This window comes from Musa acuminata, chromosome BXJ2-9, assembly GCF_036884655.1.
Source record: "Musa acuminata AAA Group cultivar baxijiao chromosome BXJ2-9, Cavendish_Baxijiao_AAA, whole genome shotgun sequence".
NCBI classification, from domain to species: Eukaryota; Viridiplantae; Streptophyta; class Magnoliopsida; order Zingiberales; family Musaceae; genus Musa; species Musa acuminata.
The window spans coordinates 45,699,531-45,719,327 of NC_088346.1; the positions used below are offsets into that span (position 1 = coordinate 45,699,531).

General features: G+C 32.9%; 1 protein-coding gene across 1 annotated transcript; it reads right to left on the reverse strand.

Annotated features, from left to right (window-relative positions):
- Positions 1-721: 721 nt before the first annotated feature.
- Positions 722-2,717, reverse strand: LOC135623627 (mavicyanin-like). Its single transcript, XM_065126796.1, has 2 exons — positions 2,443-2,717; positions 722-1,344 (listed from the first exon to the last, which is right to left on the reverse strand). The coding sequence occupies exons 1-2, from the start codon at positions 2,609-2,611 to the stop codon at positions 902-904; spliced, it is 612 nt and encodes a 203-aa protein (XP_064982868.1). The 5' UTR covers positions 2,612-2,717; the 3' UTR covers positions 722-901.
- Between the last annotated feature and the right edge of the window lie 17,080 nt (positions 2,718-19,797).

Genomic DNA, 19,797 nt, shown 5'->3' on the forward strand with positions numbered 1-19,797 from the left:
AATGTGGCAGTGGAAATGTCTAGAAATGATTTGATCTGGGAGGTGGGTCAAAACCAGATTTGGCATGGCACTACAAGGCTCTTCTGCAAAGCTCTCTGTACCACCAGAGAATGTGAAGGTTGGATGAGACACAATAATGCAGTTTGTAGATGGCTGGCTTCTGCATCACCAGCACAGTTATCTGCACTGGTCCACCAGTTTCTTGTATGAGTTGCATAATTTTCTTCGAGAATTCATCCTCATTTCTTGTTAGTTTTTATTGGTGAATAAATTGATAAGAAATTATGCAAAAGATCAATCAGTAACTTGTGTTCTTGAGCACTTGTTGATGGATGCAGAAACCAAAGTAGCAACTTCTTAGCAACAATCAACTTGTCATAGCATCCAACCAGCATGAGAAAGTTCAGATTCACCAATTGGCTCAATTTGCACAAGTCAATCTCAGCACATCATGACTGACAAAGATTTAGGAATCAGTAGCATATATCACAGTATCAACAAGCATGCCCAAGATGAATTGCAGAGAAGAAAACATGAAATGTAGATACATTTCTACTTGCTCAACTAGGCAAGAACCAAAAAAGATGTAGATTTTCATGAAAATATTGCAGGGACCAGATAATAAATAGATGACATATATTCAACAAAATTCTGACTATCCACCACCAATTTGAGATACCAGGCAAATCAGAAATAAAAAGTCTAATTACCAAGACTGTTCTTCATGGTCATCTTCATTACTGATTCATAATTCTAATTGACCATCACCAACAATTGAAATCTTGGGTTGATATGCAAAATAACAGAGCGACTCTCGATAAGTTCTCATTCCTACTAATCAGATGCCATGCATATCGTTTATTGTCGAAACAATCGTATCTTATTTCTTCTGATAACTCAACTAATAATGCCAAACAAGGCCACCATATATAGCCGCCAATGAAAACACAGCAAGAAGAAGAGCAATGCCCCCAGGAACAGCTCTTGTACCAGTACTAGCTCCAGGGGCAGCTCCCGGGGTGGAGACACCTCCACCAGCACCACCACCACCACCACCACCACCACCACCACCGGAAGAGGGGGGAGTAGCAGGAGAGATGGAAGGAGGCGTGGGAGCGGGGGAGGTGGCAGGGGCAGCACAGGAGGAGACTTTGATGTCCACCTTCTGGCCAGCAGTGCAGTGCCCAGGGATGCCACAGAGGAAGTAGTGGTGACCTTTGGTCTTGAGGGTGACGGAGTCATTGCCGGTGGCATAGGTGGCAATAGGAGATTTTTCACTGCAGCAATCGTAGTCATGTTTTTTCACCTCAACCACATTATGATACTCCTTATTGTACTCGAACACTGCCAACACACATGAGAAGATTGAGTTACTGAGAGGTAATGGAAGATCTAAAACCAGTTAAGCATGAAGTGGAAACAGTGTAATCCTTGTCCAACAATCAACACATCACTTTAGTCTGCATGGGAAAACCTCTGAGAATTTTATCTGCATTCAATCATCTTTTGTGATCAGGAAGAACTCTTTCTATATGTAGAAGAAGATGCCAAGTTCAATTCAAGATATCCATGTAAAGAACAAAGGAAAAACAGAAAGAATATGTTATAGTTGGCAATATTCAATTCACAGAGAAAATAAGGGAAGACCATTAACTGGTGCACTACACATTCTACAGTCTTTATCTCAGAGCTCGTGATCTATCTGCACTTAAATTATCTATGACTACTTCACATTCTTCATTTGACTCTGTTCCTTACTAGTCCTTATAAAAGATCAGGAATAATTCTTTCAAATATTTTGAAAAAGCTAAACTACACCAAAGATTGGGAACCCAAGAAACAAAAAACATACAAGGAAAAAAATCAGGTAAAAGAAATAAGAATAACAAAAAAGTTCAGAAAACTGTCATACAATGAAGGAAGAAAGAACCAAGAGAAGGGTAATCAGAGGAACAGAGTCATATTGCTATTTTAAAGAAATTTATTTTTTTGTCTCTAAAGATTATATTTTTTTCTGATTAATTTTAGAAATATAGTGTATGACAATAAGGAGTGTTGATGAGTTAGTACTGAGAAATCGATTTCTATTATTGATGTGTTAATACTTCTAAGACTGAGAAAACAACAAACACAAACATTGTCAAACTCAAGCTTGAGTTATAAGCCGCAGCAAAACCGAACAGAAAGATAAAAATATATATACAAGGAGAGAAGGAAAAGAGAAAAGTTTGTCCCACGAAGGAAGTCTTCCATAGTTGAAAGTTCCAACTTTTCCAAGAAAACGCCAAATCAAAACTACACCAAAGTCAACAAAGCTCACAAAAAAGAACAAAAAAGGGAAATCTTGGTTTGGAAAACAGAGGAATAAAGTCAGAAAAAGGAGAAGTCTTGCGACCTGTCACACGATATTCTTTAGGGGGAAGGAAGACGAAGAAGACTCACCAATGGTGTCTCCCACTTGGAAGTTCTTGGACAAGGCCCAGGCGGTGTAGTTTGGGTTCCCCAAGAGGGTCCATCCTGCAGAATCTCCCACCTTGTACACCGCACCCTCCGACAACCCTACGCTGGCAGCGAGCAGGAACACCACCACCAACGCCATTGCCGTTGCCATCCCCTTCTCTCCTTGGTGAGGGAAGAGAACAAGACACAGAGATGGCTTCTCTCCTCGGTTACTCCTTTGGTAATTAGTGGTGGCTCGTCGTTATATAAAGCTTCATATGCAAAGACCCTTTTTGGCTTTCCATGTGGTCTTACTATTTATAAATATAATTATGTAAAATATCATAAATGTAATTATGTAAAGCAATAAATGCAGAGATGGCCAAATCTTTTGTGCCATTAATGACCACCAAACTTTTCATATTTATTCCTCTAAATTTTAGTTTACCATACATATATCCCTTCAAATCTTGAAAATATATCAACACAGAATATATATATATATATATATATATATATATATATATATTCTTTAAGAAAATTAAATATTTTCTAGATATTTTAATATTTATTTTTAAATTTAAAATAACATTGATTATCCACAATTATTAGTAGTTGAGATAAATTCTCTTGAAGAACTTTTTATATTTAGAGCAGATGTGCCATTTTCAAACATTGCAAATATGGATAGAAATTCTTATATATGATGGTATGTATTTAGTGTTACAATTTATTATTTACAGAATGTAGTTCTCTTCTCCTGCTAGACTTGGAAATTTTGATCTGAATGGAAGGATTTCAAATCAAAATATAGTTTGAGAAACAATCTACCCTTTTTTGACTTATTGTTGTTGTGGAAAACAAAAGGGTTCAGCTTTGTTTGACTACCAATGAGGTGTTCTTCTTCTTCTCAGTGGCCTTCCTGCCACAAAAAAAGCAGTGAGTCAACTTAGTTTAAGGATATAGATTTGAGTAGGAGAGGAGTGAGGAAGGCCACAGAAGTCAGAACTGGTAATCTTCCAGTTTCTTCCTGAATTCAGTTCAAAACCTATCAATCAAAGATGGAAAGTGGTCTGAATAAACAACAATCCTTTGAGTAATGACAGCAGTGGCATGGAATTATCCTTCCAAGAAAGTCTTTTTCCTAATTTAATATGTGCTTCTGTTTCTAGTAAGAGTCCAGTGGTGCAGACTGTTTACAAGTCACACCCAGCAAATGTTTCTGACAGCATATTAGAGACCCCAACCACATGTTAATCCTTTAATTCTTCTGGGTGTGTCATTTGGCACTTGGATTCAGTCTGGACCTGCTTTTATCCTTTATTTGATGCTAATTCCTGGCCATTTGGTCCAGTTTTGGCTTTCACTGTTAGGTTCATCTGATTAAAGGCAAATCCCAATTCCTGGATTTTTAGCATAATAGTCACATTTTCATTATATGAGACACAGACACTGCCATCACCAAGGATAAGATTACAAAAACATTTTAGTTTAAAGATTATTTCCATCACAATGAAACTTTCAATAATATATGTTTTCCCATTCATAAATGCTTGATGGAAAACCTTCCTAGAACTGTTTATAAATAAATATATGGAGATCCCTGCTTTATCTATATATGAACAGGGTAATGAGGATGAAGAAACATAGATGGATCCAGCTAAAGTTTGGACTACATTTAGTTCTCTGATCTCTTTTGATTTGATCTTTCTTGGAATATATTTGTATTAGATGTCCCTTTATGGTTTTTTTGGATTATTTCATGCTTATATCTTCTATATTGATTTCTCATCAACTCAGTGCCTTATTTTCTTAAAAGAACATAATAATTTTGATTCAGTGTATAATGGTAAGATTAAAACATAGGAAAATTTTCATGTATAATTCAGGTTGTCAAATAATGAGGAAATTTTGACAAGAAGCATAAAATCTGTTGTAATCTAATCTTTGATTCTTCAGTCCTCCCAGTTGTCTCCTACAACATCTGAAGTGTACTTACAAACTATAAAGCACTTCCAGCATAGAGTACAGCAAGAAGTGAAAGGAGACAGAAACTGCTACTGGTCTACATGAAAATTATGCCTGTACTTTTGTCTGCTATCATGTGATGAATCAGTAGTTGCATGGAAACAAAGATTACACAATGAAAAGAAGCATCAAGAATGCTAACTCTTCTACAAATGGACACCAAACTATGTACTATGAGTTGGTCTGAGATGTAAACTGATAGAAGATAACCACAAGTTCTTCCTTTATGCAAAAACAATAAGAATTCAACTAGTCATCATTTCTAATTTAGATGGTTTCTCATTAGCTTTGGTTCACTTCCTAGTTATTTGAAATCAGAAGCAATCAAAGCTAACATATATGAACATCAATACAGTGGTTTCAGTCAAGTAACGTGATATGATGTTAATGTTATGATTCAGATCTAATACGTAATGTCAACATAGTTTGCTTAATCAGAATACTTAAGTTTAAGGTGATAATTATATACCTATCAAATTTTTATAAGTTAATTTTAGTTTTATCTATTTTGGACGTGAGTTTAATCAGGGTGTCATAATCACTTTCACTCAAAAGCTTGAGTGAAAAATTTATCATCAAACTCTAACATAGTACATGTGGGACATAGCCCAATGGTGACGTCACGATGAGTTTTCTAACTCTATCCATTGGTACTCTTTTTTACTCGAGCCCTCTCACTATACTGTAATACTGTGTCATCTCTAATACCAAATATCTTAACTCGATGAGCCTCTTTATCATGTCACAATGTTATATCGGTGCTGATACCAAATATTATAACATAACCTGATGGTATAATTGGCCTCTCAACTTTGTTTAGTCCAAACCACTAGTCAAAATGCTTAAATTGATGTTGATATTAGTACAACAATCGGACTCTTATAAGTCAATCTTAGTCATACCCATTTTTGATAGAAGACTATTCGAGGTATTACAAACTCCCCTATTTAAAGGCTTAACGTCCTCATTAAGACTCAGCATAGTCTAGATTAAACCCTAGCATAGTACAAGTGAGACGTAACCAAGTGGTGACTCATCATCATGACAAGTCATCTTAGATTGACTATCCATTTGGGGATGAAAAGATATACTAAACTTTAATTATGTGCCCAAGAATTTTTACGGACTTTTTCAAAACTTAAAGAAACATTAGATCTTTATTAGAAATAACTAACTAATGTCTAATATATTAAATGATTTTCTTAATATATAAGTCTTTCGGTTTATCCAATAAATACTTCTTATTAATAGGGAGAAAATTAACATATTTAGTGAGTTTATCTATTACTATCCAAATTTCTTCGTATCTTTTGTAGCTTTGGGTAGTCATATCATAAAATTCATAGTGACCTACTCTCATTTTCATTCAGGAAGTAAAATATTTTATAATTTTTTTGTAAATACTTGATGTTATGCTATTATCTATTAGCAAATCAAATATTTAGACACAAACTCTACTATGTATTTCTCTAATATCACACAATCAATAGCTTTGATGCAAATACTGATATATCTTGATAGTTCTACGATGGATATTAAATCTTGATATGTGAGCCTCCTCTAATAGTTGTATCTTTACTTAATGACTTTCAGGAATACAAAGTCGATTATAAATTCTAATAGACCATCCTCGACTTTGAGGAATTCTGATCTAGATCTTTGAGCTATCTTCTTAACCGGAAATATATCTTTCTTTAACTTTCTTTAATCCTTTCTACTTTCTACTAAAAATGATTGTGTTTAAGTAAAAAAAAACCTTTATTTATCTTAGATAATAACTCAAGCTTCATTTTATCAAATCTTTCATCAGATATCCTTTGAATATTTATATAGCTATAAGACTTAAAAACTTTCGCATCAACAACTACATCAACCTTCCCAGGATGATAGTTAATATTAAAATTATAATATTTTAAAAAGTCTAATTATATTCTTTGACTCATTTAACTCCTTTTAAGTAAAGATATACCTAAGACTCTCATGATCTATGAAGATTTTAAGAGTTTGTCCATAGAAATAATATATCCAAATTTTTAGTACAAAAATGATAGTTACTAGCTTTAAGTCATAAGTACGATAGTTCTTTTCATAAGCCATTATCTAGATGCATAAGCAACTATATTTTTATTTTTGAATTAAAACATAATAAAGTTTTTAAATTGATGCATTAATGTACATTACAAAATCTTCTCCTATGGAAGGAATCGCCAAAATAGGAGCACCAGATATTTTTTTTTTTTTTTTTTTTTTTAGTTTTTGAAAACTTTGTTGACACTTGTTGTCTGAATTGAACTTCACATTCTTCTATTGTCAATCTAATCAAGGGTGCTACTAAGAAAAGTTATTTACAAATCTTCTATAATATCTAATCAAACTCAAAAAACTTTAATCTTTTAGGAGTAAATAGATTTACCAACATCAAAAATTGTATGGCCAAGAAACATAATTTCATTGAGCCAAAAATTATATTTGCTCAATTTGATATACCGTTTCTCTTATCTCAAGACTTTCAAAACTATCCGGGTGTTAATACTTTGCCATACTTTTAAAGTAGATCAAAATATAATCAATGAATACGATTATAAATTTATCAAGAAAAGGATGAAATACTCTATTCATGAGATCCATGATGGTAGTTAATGCATACGTAAGTCCAAAAGATATTATTAAGAATTTATAATGATTATATTTTATTCTAAAAGTAATTTTTTGTACATCTTCTTCTCGTATCTTCAATTGTTAATACCAAAACCTCAAATCAATCTTTTAGTATATTTGAGTACCTTAGTTAATCAAATAGGTCATCTATCTAAAAAAATAAATATTTATTCTTTATGATCACTTGGTAGAGTTACCTATGCACAGCCACATGAATCGATCTTTCTTCTTCACAAATTGTACAAATGCACTATAATGTGATACACTATGACGAATAAAGTCCTTATTCAAAAACTCTTGAATCTGTTTCTTTTAACTCATCCAACTCAATTTGGTAACTATAGAAAGATTTAAAAACAAGTATATTGTTAGGTAGAAGATCAATTATAAATTTAATCTACTTATTAGGTGATAGTTAGGTAGTTCTTCAAGGAAAATATTTAAAAAATCTCGTATAATATGGATATCCTTTAATATTGGCTTCTTAAATTCTTCTCTAGAAATAAAAGTCAAGTACCCTGACATTAATAAGTGAGTAGCAATTAAAATAATACAAGAAAGCTTTTTTTAAATACTAATTAACTAAAATAGTGGTTAATCTAGGGGTAAGAAAGTAATAATCTTTTGAAAATAATCGCATGGTATGTTGAAGGTCAATCCATACCCAAGATAGCATCGAAGTCTTAAAACTCTAGTGGAATAAGATGTACTAACAAATCATAACATTTAATAGTAATAACATATAAATATCTAATTAGTTATTAAAGAGTTTTTAATTGGTGCTGCTACTATTAATGTATTACTCGTTGTCTTAGGAATTTTATATAGTATCATAGTAAAACAATGTGCAATAAAATAATATGTAGAACCATAATATATAAAGACAATAGTATGTGTACCATAGAGTATAATTATACCTTAAACAATTGATCTTGAGACTTCAGCATCCCAATGTGTGAGTGTATAAACCCTTACCTAACTTTCCCCTCTAGGTCCTTGTTGCTATCTAGATGTTCGTTGTGGAGCTAGACGCTGATATTGCATCCATAGGTAATCCTTTGACATGTGCCCTGGTTGTTGACAAAAAATATGTATACGTTGTCACATAGGGCATGAGGTGTAAATATTATCAGGCTTCCTTAGAAAATAATATTTTATGACAGTTTGATTACTTAAAGCTCTTAGTTATTTATGTACGAACTATTTGCTCTTACCCTTCTTTTAAGATCTAGAATGTGATGCCTTATAAAAAATGGTGCAACACTAAAAGGTCACTTTCGATCCTATGTTTTTCTACTAATAGAGCTTGATTGAGTACTTCAGTATATATTGGTAAAATAAATATAACAATAGATTTTTCAATAGATAGATGAAGTTTTTTATCGAAGTGACAAGCTTTTTTATGTTCATTGAAGATAATATGTAAACATAACTGAGCCACCTTAGTGAATTAATGATGATACTCCATCATAGTCCTGTTTCTTTGGTGGACGCTAAGTAACTCACGTTGTTTCTCGAAGGTAATTGAATCAAGGAAGAACTGCTCATATAATATATTTTTAAATCATTCTTGATCACCATATTGCCTCTTGCCTCCCACATCCTCCTTGTTTTAGGTCCACCAAGTGTATACCTTCTATTCTTAAATGAAAGAACTAAAAGCACATTCTAATTTTCTCTACATTTAATAGTTTCATATGTTTTTTATATTTAATATATCCAACGTTTAGTAAAGATTAGATTTGGTTTGCATTAAAAAAATAGATAGTCTCAAATTCTTAAAGTGATCTAAAGAGTTATTTCCACCTCACTACGCTCAATCCTACTCCTACCGATGCTCAAAATAGCCTCCAATAGCATCAAGGACTCCATGTACATCATCTGAGATATTGACAGGTAATAAAGCATAAGGTGCATTCTACGGTGTCGAAGAAGTCAACACATAATTAATGATAGGTGTATGCGCACAAATACCTCTTTGTGTGCATAGGCCAATAATATTATAACCACGAGCACACCGAGTAGTAGGACCACTACTTTCTTGAATTGGCTCTATCACTTATATAATATGTTAAAGACAATCATTAGTCAAAATTAATCCTAAGATCAAAACATCTACGAGCCCTAAAGCATGCACTAAATTAATAAAAAGGATATTATATCTTGAATATTTTTTACAAGATTACAACATCTTGTAATGGGTACATCAATAACACAAAAAATTACTTTATTAATAAACATAAATTATAAATATTTAATATAATTTATTAATTTATAAATAAAAGTTAGTAATTATTGAGAAACATAATAATGTCACCTCTAAAATAAAATATAATTGGCTCTACCTAGTGGTAGAGAAAGATATGCTTTCCACTAGAATGGGCCTACTATAAGGCTGCTTTGAAAATAAAAAAATAAAATGAAGAAATTTCAACAACATTGAGTATGAACACTTATAAGTCAATTATAAAATATTTATATATCTAAAAATCAGTCATTGCACTGGCATATATTAAATACTCGAAAGAGCACTCCCCGAACAAAGAAGTCTTATCCTACAAGATGAGTTCATGTTCTCTCAACAGTAGATGGAGACAAACTCAGATCGTACTCACAACAATGGATATAGTTGTGCCTCTCTCCTACCAAAGTAGAGACATATTTCTCCTAATAGCATATGAAGAAATCATCAAGCCATCATGCTTGACGATCTATTAATCCCTGAACTGGAATCACCCTACATACCTTGGGTAGGGAAATAAAATCATCACATACTAGTCATATCTATATCAAGATTAAATAAATATTAAAAAAATTATTTATCTTTTAAATATCATTAATATCAAATAATATCAATTAGCCCTCAATTGATGTGAAATCTAGCTCAATTGGTACAATTGAGCTCGATTGGTCCAATTGAGTTTGATTTAACGAGAACTTAATTGAATTGATCTCTAATCATCATTTAATCGATCTAGAACTATCTTGAACTTATATAATTTGAATTAGATTAGGTTTAATTTAAGTTAAAAAAAAGACTTAAATAAGTTAAATCGATTCAAAATCACCCTAATTAATCTAAGCTTATCAAATCTGATTTGATTCAATCAATGTTTGACTCCAAATCAAATAAAGAAATGATAGTGGGCTTGGCTACGTAACACTAGGCTGGGTTAGGCTAGCCTATGTGCTAATCATGTGCACTGCACATGATTGTGCATATATCGTATCAAGTTAGGCTAACCCATAGCCTCATAGATTGCTTATGTGCATTAGACATGACTACCCTTGCTAGGTTGGATCGAGTTAGCATGTAAGCTATGACCTAGCCTACGGTTCAGTCGTAGTCTATCAATTAGGCCATGCCTACTAGTTGGGCCTAGTTTATGGATTGATTTTAGCCTAAATTTTAAATAATTCACTCAATTCCAAATTATAACTTAATAAAATTATAATCAAAATATCTAATAATTAATATTAAGTCATTATAATAAAATAAATAGTAGTAGATTAAAAAGATAAAATTATATTAGAAGGAAATAATATTTTTAATCAACTATTATACATGTCTGACATAAATCAAGTTTTATAACTAGCATCATGTATACAAGATAAAAATTTTAGAAAACTATACATGAATAATTACAATATGTTTTAATTTAAGTCTAAATATATAAAATTTTAAACACTTGAAAAAAATAGAAGAAAATATTTATGTTTCTAGAAAGGCATGAGAACTTACCTCTTCTCAATATAATGCAACTCCTTGTTCCTCCCGACTTAGCTTGGAGAGGAATGTGTTAGGACCGAAACAACACTAAGAGGGGGGGAGGGGTGAATTAGTGCTTTCGTAAAGCTATGATGATTTAAAAACTCGTTCGATCAAACCTGTATCGGAAATGCATTTAACTTAAAAACGTTCGTAAGAGTAGTGAGCAAGTTAATCAGTAATATGAATGAAAAGCATAAAGTAATGCAAATCGATTTTATAGTGGTTTAGTCGTCGCGACCTACATCCACTCTCGATTCCTCTTCCGTCGAGGCCACCAGTGTTCACTAATAATCTTTTTTAATGGGCAAAGACTAACTACCATCTTTATAACTCTTTCTCCTTTTCATGGGCAAAGAGAGAACCTTTATATCTCTCTCTTTTATACTAAAATCTCACTCCTCCCTTAGAAGACTTCTAATTCTAGGAGGAAGAAACTCTATACTTCAAGAGAGATTACAACTTACTTTTCACAAGAATTCTTTTCCCTTTTCCACTCTTTTTCTTGCTTACCTAAGCAGAAATAATTAGAGTATTTATAGATCCTAAATTACTTCAAAAAATGGAGCCAAAATTTAAATCCTTAGGTTTTTAGGGTACTAGGTTGTACCACTACTTACCAGACTGACTGGCCACTAGTGGTACCAATGCCCAGTTTAGGCGATACCATCACCTGACACATGGGAGATAGTGTACTGGAAGTACCACCACTAGTCTAGGCGGTACCACCACCAGTCTGGGCGGTACCATCGCTTGACACTAGTGGTACCATCGTCGGGTCTTCCGATAAATGTACACTTTGTATGTTTCAGCTCATAGGTGGTTCCACCGCCTGGTCTAGCAGTGCTACCACCTGACCTAACTTTGGGTGACTGAATGTACCTCTCAATGTGCCCAACTCATTCTTAATTCAGGCCCAATGGACCCCCAATTGAGTTAACATGGTTACACCCGAAATTAACTCAATTAAGGCCTAAGCTACTTCGATCTAGACACATACGATTACAAGCAAGAATGTCATGTTGTTCGGCATGTCATTAGTTCATCCGACACTTCTTCCGATCCTTCGGCACATCATCCTCTCTTCCGGCATATTGACCTCCCGCAATATGCGATCTTTTTGGTGCAATATACAATCCTTTTAGCCCAATGCCCAAACTTATGACACGAAGTCTATCTTCCGGCATATCGACCAATCCTCCAGCTTGACATCTAATCTTTTGATATAATGCTCTCCATCACAATGTTTGATTCTTCTGCTTTAATCGATTTGTCTTTCCATGATCGAAGTTAGTCCTATATTACTCAAACGCTGATTAGATCATAACTTCATCAATTGATTTTATCATCAAAATCTGAGATTCAATATAATGAAGTAAAGTAATATCTCCCCTTAAATAGGAGGAGATGAGCCCTCCAAGTAAGGTAATATTTTTTAAAATTTTAATTTATTAACAAAAATAATGTCACCCAACTTAGAAAATTAAATATTTCTTTCTAAATTTTATTTTCAGAAAATAAAATCAAATAATCATACATTAAATTGAGAGATTTAATTATATTTTTTCTCTCCTAAAAGAAATTTAGTCCCTAAATTTAACTTCTCAAGAGACAGATACAAGATCTAAATTAATTATGTTACTCTACGAAGGTAGCATCATCTTTTACCTATAGAGACCGATAAGATATGACATGAGATGAATCCCTAATATATCTTCAAAGCATAGATATATGGAATACATCATGATTACCAGCTAAAGCGGGGGGCAATATCAATCTATATGTCACAAGTCCAACCTTCTCTCAAATGGACTAATAAATCTAGGGGTTAATTTTTTCCTTTGACTAGTGACTCTCTTGATTGAGGACACTTTCAAGAAAATGTGATCATCAATTTTAAACCCAAATCTCTTTGCCTTCAATCCTCATAGCTTTTTTGACAACTCTAGGTTGTTAATAACTTTAGATTAAGTATCATGATTAGTGGTTTATGTAAAATAAAAGTGACAAATCAATTATCCTATTAAGATAATGATACTTAAATTGTTCAAGTTACAGCTGAAAATTGATAAATAAGTTCCAACAATAAGATGTACATCTAGTTTGGTTTTGATTTTTATAGACCTGATGTCTAATCTATAAATTTATGACTCGAAATTTAGCTATATAATATACCAATTAAGATCAGCATTAAATTTAAATACTAAATACCAAATCTCGGCAGTCATTTCCATTATATGACTACCATTATAGCAAATAACAAGTTACAATTAGCATTATCTTGAGGTCCATCCTTCATATGTTGCATGATAGTATCCCTTGACATATTTGTAGAAGTTCTCAACCTTGCTCAACATTAACCTTGATGATCTTGTGACAAGACACACTGTTGAGGCTAATTTTACAAGACACTGTTGTTGAGGCTGATCATCTTGGAGATGTCAGCATCTCCAAGTATCTGTTTAATGAAAGAAGACATTGTATCTTGAAGTAGAATCCTCTATCAGTTCAAGTTTAGCCCAATTATTTTATACCACCATGAGGTCATTGCATTTGATTCCTACTGAGTATTTTCACTATCTTCTCCTGCTTGCAAGTGCATTACTTTTTTTTATTTCCTTGCAGCAAAATCATGTCAAAAGTAAGCTCAGTAAATCCCTTTATCTAGTCCCTACACTGTCAATTCACTCTTTGTTTTCAGCAATTATTTTTTCTTTGAATTTTTATTGTCATTTTCCATGTGTGAACTATATATTTTTTTTATTTCCAAAGAAGTGATATAAACAAGATTTGAATCTCCAAAGAAGATTGCTGCAATCACATGTTGGTGTATATAATTTAGAGAATTGCAGTCCTCTGCCTTGTGTCCCTTCAGATATGATCTGGTAGAAATCAAGCAAAGTCTCAGTGCAGATGTCTATAAGAAAAGATTCCACTCACCATCTTGGTTGGCACAGCATTCATATCAGGAGTGGATTTTGAGGATTCTGAAAATTACTTCTCCATGAAAGATAAAAAATAAGAAGAATCCAAGTTTTGAAACATGATGCTAATGTGACAAAGTCAGGCAAAAATTATCAACGTTTACAGAGAGATAAGTCAGTTGCAAAAACAAGGTGTTTGTGCCAAATCCTTGTACCATGTTCTACTATTTAATTGCATTTTAATTAAATGTTCTAGGTGTAGTCTATTGGTAATCACATCTTCTTATGGCATATTTTAATAGTATTTTTTTCTCTTTTTTTTCCTCTGATTTATTCGATATAGCAGTCGCATATCATCCGAATTTTAGGTTCAAAAGGGTTCTCCTGCAAGAGACCCCTGGCTTGTCATGACAATTTAAGAGTGATGGACCAGCTGCACCAATGTTACCCTTAAAGAAGAAAATAATGGGATGCCTAAAAGGCCTAATTAGCTGATACCATCTTCTCTAGTGTTGGAAGACTATTCATCTGTCTTGATCTTAAAGACTAATTGCTGAGGCATGTACATGGTCTCGGCTGATTCATGGTCTAGCAAGCAAGAGATAGCTTTCCTGGTGAAGTGAGACAAGGAGAGCTTCAGAGAGAAGAGTGGGAGGGGGACAGCGACATGGTACCAAGACAATATGTGATTCATGATTGCGTTGTGGTCATGAATTCTTTTGGTGCAGGAGACACTGTGAAAGAGACTTCACCCCTGCCTAAAAGCAAACCAGGCTATTACTTGACTCTCCATCCTCCTCCTTCAACTCATCTCCCAACTCACATACAAATTCACCCTGCCAAAAATGGAACAGTAGTGCAGCTACCACCTCCTTCCTATGGGGTGGCTTCATTCCCTCTTCTCCCCTCTCAAGAGGCTCTGGTTTCGCCGGCATTCTGCTAACAAAAAGAGTATGTTATGATCCTCTACTCCATGTAATCTCTTCCATGCACTAAGTTTGTGTTCTATGTGGAGAAAAATCCAAGAAAAATGAGCAAGAATTGGACCATTTCATGTGTTCTTCTCAGAATCCTTTTGTGTTCATTGTGTGCTTTCTTTTCATGGCAGAGAGAGGGATATACATCCTGTATGAGGATGTGAAGTCATGCCAATGCGAGGATGTTCAGATCCTTTGGTCGATCCTGGTGGAGTCACACTCACCCTCATTGAGACTGAAGCAGTGAGGTGCTCCCCATTGATCCATGAAAAAACACCAGAGAAGATTGAGGTTTTGATGTGTATGTGTGTGTATATATATGAAGACACTGTCATATACCCCCATGAGAGACTCTAATTCTTGTTTTTTTTTCTTGATTCGTGAGAAAGAAAAGAGAGAGAGAGAGAGAGAAAGAAAACATAGATGGTATGTTCTGTACATACACAGAAGAAAAGAAACAACAACAACAGGGTGTAGTAGATGGCTTGTTTCTCCTTTTATCTGAGGAGTGCTATGTCTACTGTGGTTAGTTTGGTGTAGCAGGGAATTCACTTTCATGGTATTTCTGTCAATACTTCTAATGTGGATTGTGTATGAAGTCAAGTTGGGCACTTTCATGGTGTTTCTTCCTGCATGAGCTCTAGAATGAGTGAATGATTCCTGTGCCAACAGGGAAGTGACATGGACAGAGGAAGAAGAGAAAAGGACAGTATTCCTCTTGCTTGCAAATGGAGGGGCAAAAGCTTTTGCTCTCTTCTTCCTTTTGAAGGGTGGAGCCAGTTTTTTACACTTCTCCAATTGCTTTGTTTCTGCTTTGAAACCTGCCTTCATGAAACTACTTTTCTCTTTTCATTTTTCTTTTATGTTCTATCAAGTCACTCACTCCATCAAATTCCTTCATGATGTGTTCCAAGCATGAATCTTATGATTTCTTCTAGCTTATTCATATTTCACAAAAATCATTGTCTGCCACCACCAAATCATGATTTACAACATAGCTTAATGATCTCTCATTTAATTTGACTATTGTTTCCATTTTTGGTTGTCTTGATCACAGTAGCATTTTTCTTCAGATTATTGAAATCCTTGAATAAATTATGACTAAGATTCTCTAAATAGAATCTGCTTATCATTCTTGTATTTACCAATTCTATATTATTATGAGAAACAACCATAAATCTTAGATGCATAATGTCACTATTTTGCACATTTTTATCTGTTTTCTCCATGTATAATTTCATGGAAAAAAAATTGTAGGAAATATGTGAAAAATAAAATCTTTATCTTTGTTATGATTTACAAGGAAGGAGTTAGCAGCATTAGCATCAGTTGGGCTAAATTATTACAGAAAAAAATAATAACAGTTGTGTCGAAAACCATTACCAGTTGCTTCCAAGATATAAAGCACAAAAGAATTCCTATCACTTCTAAAGCAAAATTAGATCATGTAAAATTGTGTCCTTTTTCCTCCCAAAACTAATCAACCAGTCAATTCTAATCATGCTATACTGCTTAATGATCTGCTCAAATGCACTCTTTACAACATTTGGCTCAAAGCTATATCACCACCATATCCTCCATGGATCAAAATTGGTTGACTTGTCCAACTTTAACTTCCTTCAAAAATCGAAAACATGTAGAGGAAATATTTAGGAAAACAAAACCAGAAAATTGTAAAGATACTCTGTTAGATGATCAACCAGCAGAATCAAAGGCAATTTCTGCACTTTGCACTACACTTCAGTGTTCTATTGTTCATCTGTTTCATCTTCATCTTCACAATAAGATTTCATCCAATCTTCCATGACTAGTCTGTGTGATCAAGAGTTTCAGCAATCAGATGTCAACCAGAAGACTTGAGGATGGTGAGAAGAAGTTGATCAGTCCAATTTTTTGGGACTAATTAATGCCAATAATGCATTGTGGAAAGGCAAATAATGCAGTTGGATCAACTTTAGATCAATTGCCACCGATGACAGATAGAGAAAGGGTACCAGTATTAAGCATAGGAGGATCAAATGTCATGTTTTGATTGATTTCTATGAAGGTGGTATGACCTGCAACTTCATCTATTATTTTTTAGAGGTCTCCATGCCTCTATCAGTGCCAGTTGCATACAAATCCATCCAAATATTAAATTGTCCTGTTTATAAAAACTCAAGTTGACCAATACAAACCATGGATGTCAATTACTAGTTTGAATTTGAAATGTTTGAAACATAAAATATCTTACAATTCTTATCATCATAATTAGTATATTTTAAACCTATTGGATTGGCTAGTGATCTATATATATAATATTTAATTTTGATATAAAATAGAAAATACTGAATTTGGATATATATATATATATATATGTGTGTGTGTGTGTGTGTGTGTGTGTGTGTGTGTATTTACTAATTTTTATAAAAAAAATTATTTGCAGAGAGACTTTAGGTCAAAGAATATAAACATATATTTCCAACAATATATATTTTTACCACATTTTCCACCATGGACATCCTATTAGCTTTTCCAAAGATATGAGGGAAAAAAAGGCAAATCCAAAATGAAGGATCTCTAACAAAAATATTGTCCTCTCATGTCATATTTTCCAGGAGAAACAAGGAAAAGTAAATTCAACTCACTCTTCACACAATCCCTTTCCAGGAGATATGAATAAGAATGGATATTCTAGATGTAGATATTCACACAAGTCAATTGATAATAATTGACATAATAGGAATCAAAGTCCTAGAGGCTGCACTAGATTAGGATTTAATGCTAACCTTAAGTGGGAGAGCAATTAAGTTGATTTGTAAGAACAGATTAGTAACTACTATTAACTTCAATCTAAGAATTTTGGTTATTGATTCAAGCCTATCAATTACATGAATCAATTGTCCTATAGATAACATCATGACAAATGACATCAAACCCATATTGTATTGATCCAACTTCCAAGATTGTAGTATGCATGCATAAAACCATTCCCAGTCCTTGCAAACTCAACAGTAAACATTTTGAATTACACAGAATTCAATCTGTAACTCTCTCTATTTCATATCCACTAAATTTCTTCCCATGATCCAGTAATCCAACAGTTCAAGGAAGGTCTAAAGTTCACCTCAATCCCTTCTCTCATCTCCTACATCTCATCTCGGCTTTCTGTATTCTCCATGCAGTCATATATGACCTTCCATGAGAAACACTATAATCTAATAAATCCAAGCACTTCCCTGACTTCCAGTCCAAAATCTTAGCAGTGTCAAATTGAACATGGAAACCTTCATCAGTGGCATGAATAATCCAATGCACACACATTTATCTCAACAATTACATCTAAACTTTTGAATTCATAGACTGGATGTCAACTTACATGTGGAAAAGAATTCAATGATCCTTGTTGATTTCCATATAATACCAATAAATAATGAGTTATGAGCCCTCCAGTGGACTTGACTTCTTTTTTATTCATTTTTTCCTTCCACAGTGGTCAGAATAAGTTTGTATTTCCATCTATATACTCCTTCAACTCAATATTTTTCTTGCTTTGTGAGCTTGATATGTACCTAAATTTCCAGAAGAATTATCACATATTCATGGCACTATCTTCAGAAAAAAGAACATATCTCAAGAATTCAACATTGTTGAATCATCATGGTATTACAGGCTGAGCTTCAGGTCACCAAACAAGTTTCCTTGTTGAGGGATTCAAACATATTTATTCATAGTCCCATTCCCTCAGGAAAAAAAAATCTCAAGAATAGAACATAGTTGGATCATCATAATGACAGAAGTAAACCTCATGGTCAAGCCAAGTTAATTTGATTCACAAGGAACCCCTTGAGTCATTAATATATTATGAGCCTGATATGTACCTAAATTTCCATAACAATTCAGAAATTATCATAGCACTATCTATTATAAAAGTGAATATTCTTGTAATTACAGAAATGAAGATGTAAAGCTAATAATGCAATGAACCATTAGAAAACTTTGGTATTTTTCTCCTTAATTTGATAAAAAATAATTGGTATGTGGAGAGAATACAACTTTTTGATAGAAAAATAATATCTTGCAATTCCATAAACTTTAACTTCAATGTCATATATAAACTTTCATTCATGTTAATCAATTCCATAAAGTTTAGTTGATCATTAATTTTCATCCGTAAATTTTTAAGAATAAAATTTACCAATTTGACATAAATGGCAGGAATAAAAGTGATCCAATATGCTCATTGCAATTAAAAAATAAGTTTTAATTGAATTGATAAATTAAAGAATCATTATATGACTTAATAATTCTATACTCAATATTATGGGATGCAATCTGTGTGTCTAATTTTATCTAATGAAACTATTGTTATTCCTTAATCTTTATTCTAATTGACATTCTGAGCCTATTTAAGACATTAAACATGATGCAGATAGAGCATGTCAATAGACAAACCAACTAATTAGCTGACAAAGCTGATAGGTTTGGTAGATCTTTTTGACTTTTTGTTTTTAGTTTTCTTGGGATGGGACATATCACAGATCTGCTGATATATTTTGAATGACTAATTAATATAATTTTTCTTTGGGCTTCAAAATAAAATCTATACTTAATATTCAATTCTCAGAAATCAAAATTAGAAATAAAATCAAATTAAAATTACATATATATATATATATATATGGTGATTATATGAGAAAAAATTTATCTTTTTGAGTTTTTCTTGAATGATACCTCTTCTCAAAATTCTAAGACAGTGATATTCGATTTCAAAAATCTTAAAAATATCCTAAAAAAATATCATATATTTTTTCACCCAAATTATTTAGTATTTTATTTTAAAAATATTGTATAATATTTTTATTTTAAAAACACTTTATAGTATTTTAAAAACAATATACTGTGTTTTGTGGATAAAAATCAACCCATAAAACATCATAAACAATTGGCGAAAAAAATGATAGTTTTTAAAGGGAAATTTTTGGAAGATTAAAAATAGAGGATCTCTACTTAAAATTTTTGA

What these genes read in the sequence shown, in the direction of transcription:
- LOC135623627 (XM_065126796.1), bottom strand. Translation starts at nt 2,611, where the DNA reads ATGGCAACGGCAATGGCGTTGGTGGTGGTGTTCCTGCTCGCTGCCAGC. An exon ending in CCAAGTGGGAGACACCATTG is followed by an intron (nt 1,345 to 2,442) that starts GTGAGTCTTCTT and finishes GTGTGTTGGCAG; the next exon opens with TGTTCGAGTACAATAAGGAG.